Here is a 10,000-nt window from a genome sequence, read left to right as displayed (position 1 = left end):
AGTGAGAGAGAGAAAAAAAAAAGGTGCTTTCATGTTTTTTCGTTACTGTGAACGTTGACACGGCCACTGTTACCATGATAGCATCAGCTGTGACGTGGTCGGCTATGAGGTAGTTCACTGCACTGGTAACTGTTGCGGGTTATGTAGGTTTTGTACTAGGAACTGCGGCCTCCTGACACTTACGATAAACCTGTTAATAGATATAGTTTGGTGACAATAAATTGGTTAAAATTGGTTATCTGAAAAGTCTTCCCTGGTCATCATGAAAAAACTGTACTTTTAGCTAAACACAGAATTGCAAATATTAACTAACTATAAGTAACAAAGTCTACCATGGAACCGTGCCATGCAAAAGGACTGTCGTGCCTATGATATATATTGGGCATGTATGCGTGAGGAATATCCGGGGTATTCGAGTGCCATGGGGTATTCAGATACCATTGAGTATTTAGCGTGACCTTGTGCAGCACGTGAATTTGCACTGTTGACCTGCTTGGTCTGGTAACTGCCATGTTTTTATCAGATATGGGGGGGGGGGTCATCTGCAATGCTTGATTCTGTGGGTGAATTTCTGATTTAATAAAAAAAGCCCTTTATCTATCTACAAGGAATTACGCTTGTCGTTGCAATGCGAAATAACAGCCGTATTTTTCTTGCAACGACGGTAAATTTAACCTAACTAATCATATAATCCATCATAAAAAGTATAATTACGTATCTATACTTCCTCTGAAAATTCTAAAATCTGAGATTCATTCACATAAACACTCCGAAAGGAACTCGAGATTCGAAGCCACGTATGAACCAGGCTTCATTCATTTCACGGGTCCGGTGCTTCAATTCTCGAAAACGGTACACTGAAATCTTTCCTTTATTTTAAATGGCGTAGATTGTCAAAATTACTTAGGAGGTAATCTAATTAACACAAATGTTTTTTTCATACTTGATGAAATCGGCTATCTTGATTGATAAAGACTTAATTGACCCCATAAACAGTAAATGCAAAGCCTATGGAATGTTAGAAAAATTGATAAAGGGGTAAAGCAGTAATTAACTGCTTGTACACAGATGCTGAGACCGCGTATTGACTGCCAGATATATAACAAATAAAGAGTGAAATAACATGTTTTTTTCCTTCTATTACTGCGTCTGAGGTAATGGCTATAAAATATATAAGTTAATGTTATCAGGACCTTCACCCGAGTTATATCTTTGCGTCTGAAAAAAGGGACATGCTAATCCATACAACTTGTAAATCTAAAGTGCTTAATTCTAAATTTGTAACTTGCTAATAATCCTGTATAAAAGCGAGTTACAGAAAAATTTGATTGCTTCTACGTTTACTTCAGTCTTCCTTGAAACCTTGTCGCTTTCTACGACGAGATTCCGTTTAGAGGGGTAACTCAAAAAAACTTTCGTTTTCGCTCATCCCTTCAAGGTGCCCGAATCGCCACAATTAGACACACGAAGACGATGCTGAAGAGCGACTGGGCGTGATTGTGGGCGGCGGAGTAGGCCGTGCGTGCTCCTACCATAGGTTGGAGGTTATTATCTAAGTCCCGCGGCGAATAGTGCCTACACCTGACCAGCTGTGGACCCCAGCTGGTCGGGCGTGCCAACCCCCCGACCTGGATGGGCGTCGTAGCCGTCTGTCCGAGTGCCAACCACATACCGCCGTCCTCGTTCACGCCGGAGCGCAAAATCTCTTTCTCAACGACAGGAACTCGCACGCCCACGGCCTGACAGCCTCCGGTGGGCGTGATGTCTTGGGCCTTCCCCGTTTCCCACGACCCAGGCCGCCCACACTCCTTCCCCTTGTAGGAGTTGAGAGCGTTGGCCAGGTCGGAGTCGTCGGGCGTCAGGACCATGCGGCTCACGTGGAAGTCGTAGGCGTAGGGCGAAGGGGCGGCGCGGATGTAGGACCCGTGGGCGGCGAGGGTGAAGGATGGGCGGCTGCACTCGGGGTCGTGGTAGTAGCGAAGGGTCATCTTCCAGTCGTTGTCGGTGGGGCTACGGGGGGGGGGGAGCAAACGTTAGATATGGTTGATTTTGGAGACAAAGGTATGATGCGAAGAGAAGAGAGAAAGAAAGGTTGAGAGAGAAGAGGGGAAGAGAGGGAGAGAGAGAAGAGGGGAAGAGAGGGAGAGAGAGAAGAGGGGGAGAAATGGACATGGGGAGAGGATAAGGAGGGAGGAAGGGAAAGTGAGAGTGAGAGTAAGAGAGAGAGTGGGCATGGAAGTGGGAGTAGGAATAGGAGAGGGGAAAAGAAAGAGGAAGAGGAAAAGAAAGAGAAAGAGAAAGGGGTACAAACATTTAACTCTCGAATGAATTTCATTTAACATTTCCAATTGCAGATATATGATATTTGTTAACTGTTGAATAACGTAAAATCTCACGATAATATAAGAGATACTAATGTACATAATGTTCGAAATGCATTATGCAGAGAGTCCTAAAACACGATATAAATTCATCTTTAAAGTTGATTCATGGATGAGAGCAAGAAATACAATGAAAACAAAGACAACTGATTGAACAACTGAACTAACCGTTACGCAGATAAAATGCAAATAAACTTCTCTGAAAACAAAAGGAATAATGTACCATTGTAATTCCCACACTGATAACAAAGGACGTGGGAGAAAAAAAACGTAATAAAATGCACATCTGTTCTCCTCATGTACCTTGGGATAAAGAGCGACACAGTACATCACCTGAGACAACATATTTAAAAAAAGGGAGACGTGAGTTATACCTGAAGATAATATGACGGGTGAGGAACATCCCATAGGGGCGTGTCTCGCAGCGGTGGGACGCCCAAGAACCAGCCAATAGGAGAGGGAGTTCGGGTCCGGAGTGGAGGTGGGCGGGGCTTCTCTCGTTGCTCCTCCCCACGAGTCCGCAAACGCCGCAGTCATTCACCTACAAGACATGGAGGAATGAGAACCATCGTCATAACGCAGCTGATACATCCCTTGGTATTGGGACATAATATAGAGAGATGGCTTATGACCTACAGGAGGAAAGGATTTCAAGTTCTATCCTTTCTATATTTCTAGTTTAGCTTGTGATTTGGAGGAAGGAAGGGAGAGTTAAGTTTTTTCTCATTATGATATTTCTCTACAGAAAATCAACGTCAGAGAGAGAGAGAGAGAGAGAGAGAGAGAGAGAGAGAGAGAGAGAGAGAGAGAGAGAGAGAGAGGAGAGGAGGGGAGGGAGGGAGGGGAGGAGGGAGAGAGGAGAGGGAGAGAGAGGGAGGGAGAGAGAGAGAGAGAGAGAGAGAGAGAGAGAGAGAGAGAGAGAGAGAGAGAGAGAGAGAGAGAGAGAGAGAGAGAGAGAGAGAGAGAGAGAGAAGGAAAGAGAGAGAGAGAGAGATACAGAGAAAGAGAGAGAGATACAGAGAAAGAGAGAGAGAGAAAGAGAGAGAGAGAGTGAGAGAAAGAGAGAGAGATACAGAAAGAGAGAGAGATACAGAAAGAGAGAGAGAGAGAAAGGGAGATAGAGATAGAGAGAAGGACCCACAATGAAACTATAACTTCAATGTATGCAATCATGATAACGGACTTAAGTCCACATCCCCACTCTTAAAAGAAAGAAAGAAAAAAAATCACAGCTGTCCACACTCACAAGACCTGCCAGTTACGAGTCTGTTTGTCTGCGCGGCAGTGAATGTTTTACTACATGGGTGAGCCTACTCTCTCGTTCTCTCTCTTTCTCTTTCTTTCTCTCTCTCCCTCCCTCCCTCCCTCCCTCTCTCTCCCCCCCCTCTCTCTCTCTTTCTCTCTCTCTCTCTCTCTCTCTCTCTCTCTATATATATATATATATATATATATATATATATATATATATATATATATATATATATGTATGTATTAGGAAAGGCGTGTAACACTATATGCATCTAGCGATGAATACAGACTTATAGGCGGGGCAAGAGCAAGTGGAAAGACTCTGTGCATATGAGAATTAGTTTAGGGAATAAATACTATTGGGAATTAGGTGTCCCGACAGGCGAACAGGATAACGAATGCAGGGTGTGTGGGTTACCAAGGTAACACACCTAAGTACACTATATCTTACAGTGTCCCATGTTTCAGATTTACAGAAACTCAGAGATAGCTAGACTCACCGAAAAGGCTTTATGGATGTTTAGAAATGGCCAGGATGTTAAAATTTTCAAGTACATACATTTTGCATCAATTGCATAACTGTAGTTGGCAATTGTGTATATAGGACTGTGACTTCCTTTTTGCTGAGACTATGAGAGCCCGAGCAGGGTTTTATTGAGATGTGGCCGAATATCATTTATGATACACATCCTGCTGAATACAATTATTTTTCTTGATAGTCTGATAAATTCTTTCCTCCGGGAACATACGTATCTCTTGCTACCATATATGTACGTCACACAATCAAGTATGTAATTATGTGACCTTAGGAGAGGACTTAGCATGGTGAGGGTGATAATTTATTCTTCTATATCGCATATAACTCTGTATGCTTGTGCTTAATCCACCTTTTGTACTGTATATATATATATATATATATATATATATATATATATATATATATATATATATATATATATATATATATATATACATATATATATATATATTTCAATATGTTGATATAATTGCAAGGTTTTGTAAAAGATATGTGAGCCCAAAGAGGGACCAAGATTGGGGTGAGGATAACCTATGTTACCTCATCCTCACCTCAAGTGACCAGTCAACAAACTTATCAAAATAAATAAAAATTCCCTCTCTCTCTCTCTCTCTCGCTATCTCTGTTATTTTCACCTCTTATTCCGTATGTGTTTTTCACTCATTTGAAAAAAAAAAAATTTACTTCTCTTTTTTCTCTCTCTGTTTTCCTCCCTCACTCTTTCTCTCATCTTTCCTAGTCTCATTTTTCTATATCCTCTGCTCCCTTATTATCTTTTGTGTGTATCTTCTCTCCCTCTTAATTATCCAGTAGACTTTTCTATATTTCCTTTTTAATCTTTGCTTCTTCCTTTTTCTGTATCATCCTGCATCTTATTATCTTTCTGTTTCTCTTCCACCCCCCTCTTTCTCCTCTATTTTCCTAATGTTTTCCCTATTTCATCTTCCTCCTACCTACTTCTCTCTCCGTGGTTTCTCTTCCTCCTTGTATCTCCTCTCTATCTCCTCCATCGTTCTCTGATTTGCACTATCTCTCTCTAATCTGTCTTTCTCCTTTCTCGGGTTTCCCTTTTCTCTTCTTCTCCACTTCACTAGTACTCTCTCCGTTCCTCTTCCTCCTCCACTTCTTCGTTAATTTTCTCCTACTTCCTTTCTTCTCGTTATTTCTCCGCCTTCCCCTTCCCTTTCCTCTCCCCCCTGCCTATCCTCCCCCCTCTCGTCAATTTTCACTCTTCCTTTATCCCTTCCTTCGTAATTCTCTCTCTTTATCCACCCCTTCCCTTCCTCCGCAATTCTCCCATTTCCCCTCATTCCTTCCTCCCTCATCGTGTTATTCCGAGCGTTATGAGATGTTCTCTCGAGACGGGAGAACAACAGTTTAAATCTCTTTCCGCGTTCTCAGTGCTCCCAAGTTGACTCCCAGTGCGACCTTATTGGGTTCTAAAGACGGCTTAGGAATACGGTAGCACAAGGTTTTTTTTCTGGGCGTGTTTTAGATACAGAAGCTTTTTTGATACGCTGGTTTAAAAGGATGCAGCGGGTGTAGGGTTGGGTGGACGAGAAAATGCATAGTTGTATATATGGTGTATGTTTAACATACACACAAACACAGATATATATATATATGTGTGTGTGTGTGTGTGTGTGTGTGTATGTGTGTGTGCGTGTATATGGATAGAGATAGAGATAGATGCAGAGCGGTAGATAAATACAAAGCGCCAGAGACACCAGCCTTCGAATTTCCTAACCTAACCTAACCTCCACCAACCACCAACCGCCGCTCTTTCCCGCTCAGTTTTCCTTCGTCATCCGGGACACCACCAGCAACGCTACCCGATTCTAATTAGTCACGAGAAGACTCCGCTAATACCTCCTGAAAGCCTCTCCTTGCTTGCGTGAGTGACTCGAAATCACCTTCTCGAAAATGCATACAGAAAACGTCATCGCCGGCGTCTAGTCTAGCCACGGAGGGAGGAAGGAGGAGGAAGACTGAAACCTACATACAGTCCGGAAGATCTCCCGAAAGACATCGCGTGATACCAAAAGCATCCAGTATGCCGATGAGCTATAAATAAGATCTAAACCTCTCCTAAGTCTCACGGGATGATTGGGATGCGCTGGGACTCATGGCGCTGAATTTCGAAAGTGTGTGTGTGTGTGTGTGTGTGTGTGTGTGTGTATGTGTGTGTATACGTGTGCGATGATAGGTATCCTAATCATCATAATCAGAAGATATTGATCATGATCTGAATATTAATTAGCGTTAAGGTCAGTGTTAATAACATTAAATACATTAACATTCAAGGCACACGGATCAACACGCCTTCACCCAAACGCTAATGAATACACTGCATACAAAAAACATACTATTCAAATCTCCAAAGTCAAAATATCACACAAAATCAACACATTCGGATTACACGACAAAACAAAACCATCTTGTATATACACATCCTCTGCATCGTAAAAAAATAACAATGATAAAAAACACACACAACAAGCGAGATGATAATACAACAACATAACAGGAACCGAAGAACAAAAACAGAAGTCCTGCTCTCGACTTTGATTCGCCGAGCGACAGACGAGGCTTTGCATGTCTATCAACAGACGCAACACAAACGGTATCCATAACCAAACGCAAGGGTGAAACCGAGATGCAACTATGCACAGAAAACCTTGGACTTCAGCAAGCCAGATGTGGAGCGTCGAGTGTTGAGTGTCAGCTACGTGGATGTTAGATTCCATGTGGCTTTTTTGAGAGAGAGAGAGAGAGAGAGAGAGAGAGAGAGAGAGAGAGAGAGAGAGAGAGAGAGAGAGAGAGAGAGAGAGAGAGAGAGAGAGAGAGAGAGAGAGTGAGCTGTTCTTTGTGGCGATTTCGGGTTTCTGTCTTTGGTTGTGGGTGTTGGTGGTGTTGATGGATATGAGTGGGGAGGTAAGGTTTATGTAAAACGTCTTTTATTAATCTACAGGTCGTTTTTAGTGTGAAACTAAAACAGTTGCAGTTGTAGCAGTGTTAATCAATAATAGTAATAATGATAATAATAGCTATATAAATAGTTATAATAATAATAATGACTCATATTAACATTACGAACAGTTTTCATCAGTAAATTCCTCCCACAAAAAATAATAAATAAAAATATTTCTACCAAAGCCAGCAACTGCCAATTTGACACTGGCGGCCATGAGGAAACCTAAGAATTCATTAAAAAAAATGCAACTCAGTCGACAGGTGGGTTACATAAGAATGAGGCACTGTCAGAGAGGGCTTTGTAGATAAGCTGAGTAGATAAGTTAGTGGGTGGTCAGAGGAGGAGACTTTTTTATCCGAAGGGAAGGCTCAAATTCCAGACATTCTAGAGTAAGAGTCCTCATTATGGCAGCGTGGATTAGAACAGCAGGAAAGGCCTTGTTAACTGTCATGGGGTTGGCCATGGGGGATTTTACTTAATCTTTTTACTGCTTTTTTATCGGTTGATATGGGTTTAATTTCGTTAGGGTTAGTACTAATTAAAGACAAGCAGTTAATTTTTCAAAGACTGTACCATGTCTCTATAATTCTTGGATTTTTTTGTGGTTGCTTGTTCCTTTGGGACAAGAACTTTCTCACGTACTAATATACAGTTATACACAACTTTTGCATAATAGTATACACTCATATACAACTAGACCATAACCGTGCAGATTCATATACAACTAGTACATAATGGTATACAATAATATACAGCTAATACATAACAGTATACACTCATAAACGTATAAACTCATAAACAACTAATACAGATTTTCATTCACATCGAAAAAGCAAACGCCAGACTTAATGTGCTAAAAAAAGCAGTTATATTACAGAAGAATCCGAAACACCGTGCCGTCCCCAAGTACAATGTTGTGATCGGTTACACCACCAAACAGTCGCCGCGAACGGGGAACTAAAAAGCCTTTGGTTTATACCGTCTGCCTCTTCGCATGCGCTCTAAGCTCTAAACTCTCCAACATCTTTTGGTGAAACGTTTTTGTCGACTCATGAGAGCTACTCCACGTACTCTACACGTGGCCATAATGTGCCATCACCAGTTAAACATGAGCAGACTACACTATTGAGATGACGAGCCACTTCACAAGGGGATCCGATGTCGTCTTGACTGGAGCCGAGCGACGCTGCTTTGAGGGCCGCCCGTGAGGAAGAGTTGCGCTTTTGACGCCGAAGGAAGGAAGGGCTGTGCGGCTGTGCGTGCTGGTGCTTGGTTACTGTGGCTTTGCTTGCCACTAGAGGAGGGGCCCAGCGGGTGAGGGGAGGGTGGGGAGGGGGGCTTGTTATGCCCTTTCAGATTGTCTATTTTCATTTTTGGAGAGAAGTTTTATCTATCGTGAGTTTTGCTTAATTGGTTATATGCACATGCAGACAATTATGCACGCACGCACGCACGCACACACACACAATGTAAATACATACACAGAGCATCAATATAGACAGAAAGACCGAAGGAGACTGATCGAAAATTAGACACACGAAAAAAGAGAAAATAATAAAGAAGAAACGAACATGAAACATAAACCGACAAAGAAAGAAAGAATGAAAAAAAAGAAAAACACAGAAAGGAGAATGGAAATGGAGAAGCATAACCTCCACGAAGGAAACGAAGACTGGTCTTTGAGGCCATGACGTTGGCTGAGGCATGAGGAAGGCGGTCTTTGCGGAGGAAGTGTGAGGGAACAGGAATCGAGGGGGAAGGGGGGGGGGGGGAGAGGAGGTTAGGGGGAAGAGTGAGAGGAGGGGGGGATGAGGGAGGGGAGGTGAAGGGGGGGGGTGAGTGAGAGGAGCGGGAGATGAGTGAGAGGAGGGGGGGAAGAGTGAGAGGAAGGGAGGTGAAGAGGGAAGGGAGGTGAAGGGGGAGGGGAGGTGAAGAGGGAGGGGGGAAGAGTGAGGGAGGGGAGGTGAATAGGGAAGGGAGAGGAATGAGGGAGGGAAAGTAAAGGGGGGAGGGGGAGGAGTGAGTGGGGGAAGTGAAGGGGGGGATGACGGTATGAAGATGGAAATGTGTGTGGGGGGTGGGGGGAGGTAGAGAGAAGGAGCGAGGGAGGAAGGTTACATATTCAGCCTAAATAAACAGGTGAAAAAGGGGGGGGGGGTGGAGTGAAGTGGAGGAGGGGAGAAAGGGAAGGAGTGAAGGCAGAGGAGATGATGGATAGAAAACAGGAAAGAAGATATAAAGATGAAAATGAATAAGCGGATAGCAAGGAAACAAAAAAACAAATGAAAAAAAAAAACTCGAAAAGAAGCAGGAAAAAAAGAAAAGAAAAAAAGAAAATAAAAATCAAATCAAAAGAAAAAAGGAGAATGAGACAGAGACTAATCAACTGGAGAGACGGACACACATCGAAGAGAGACAGAGAGACAGAGAGAACCGATGCGCTTTTTAGGGTCGAGTACAACTTGGCAGACATGACAGATGCGTCGAGTCACAGCAGTCTAGTGTATCGGGAGGAGTGTATCGGTGACAGGAACAACACCCCCCCACCTTCCTCCTGTTGTCGTGTCCCCCAACCCCCTCCTCTTCCCCCTCTCCCCTCTCTCCTTCCCTTGTGCTTCTAATTTCTTCTCTATCGTTTCGTCTGGTCGAGGCTGCTGAAAACATATTTTCTCTCATATTCTCTCTCTCTCTCTCTCTCTCTCTCTCTCTCTCTCTCTCTCTCTCTCTCCCTCTCTCTCTCTCCCCCCCCTCCCCCCCTCTCTCTCTCACACACAAAATACGTCTACACAGAAAAATAAATACGATAGCGTTTAACATTATCGCGAACAAAATGCCGGATGTGCTCGCAAGGAAACACAA

At 43.1% G+C, this 10,000-nt stretch overlaps 1 protein-coding gene across 3 annotated transcripts in view; it reads right to left on the bottom strand.

The window, feature by feature from the left end:
- The window catches only part of LOC122248762 (protein APCDD1), a 138,648-nt gene that overhangs the window by 890 nt on the left and 127,758 nt on the right, over positions 1 to 10,000 (bottom strand). For all 3 annotated transcript variants that reach the window (XM_086549518.1, XM_086549517.1, XM_086549516.1), the window contains exons 7-8: positions 2,756 to 2,922; positions 1 to 2,010 (exon numbers count right to left, since the gene is read on the bottom strand). The exon at positions 1 to 2,010 is cut by the window's left edge and continues 890 nt beyond it. In XM_086549518.1, the coding sequence (XP_086405644.1) occupies positions 1,434 to 2,010; positions 2,756 to 2,922 (744 nt within the window). In that variant the 3' untranslated portion in view covers positions 1 to 1,433. The remainder of the gene's footprint in view (positions 2,011 to 2,755; positions 2,923 to 10,000) is intronic.

The sequence above is a fragment of the Penaeus japonicus genome, unplaced genomic scaffold, assembly GCF_977035675.1.
Source record: "Penaeus japonicus unplaced genomic scaffold, GWHDUDI00000001_assembly GWHDUDI00000022, whole genome shotgun sequence".
Lineage (NCBI taxonomy): Eukaryota > Metazoa > Arthropoda > Malacostraca > Decapoda > Penaeidae > Penaeus > Penaeus japonicus.
The sequence above is the reverse complement of the archived record's forward strand: the minus strand, read 5'-3'. Positions and strand labels throughout refer to the sequence as shown.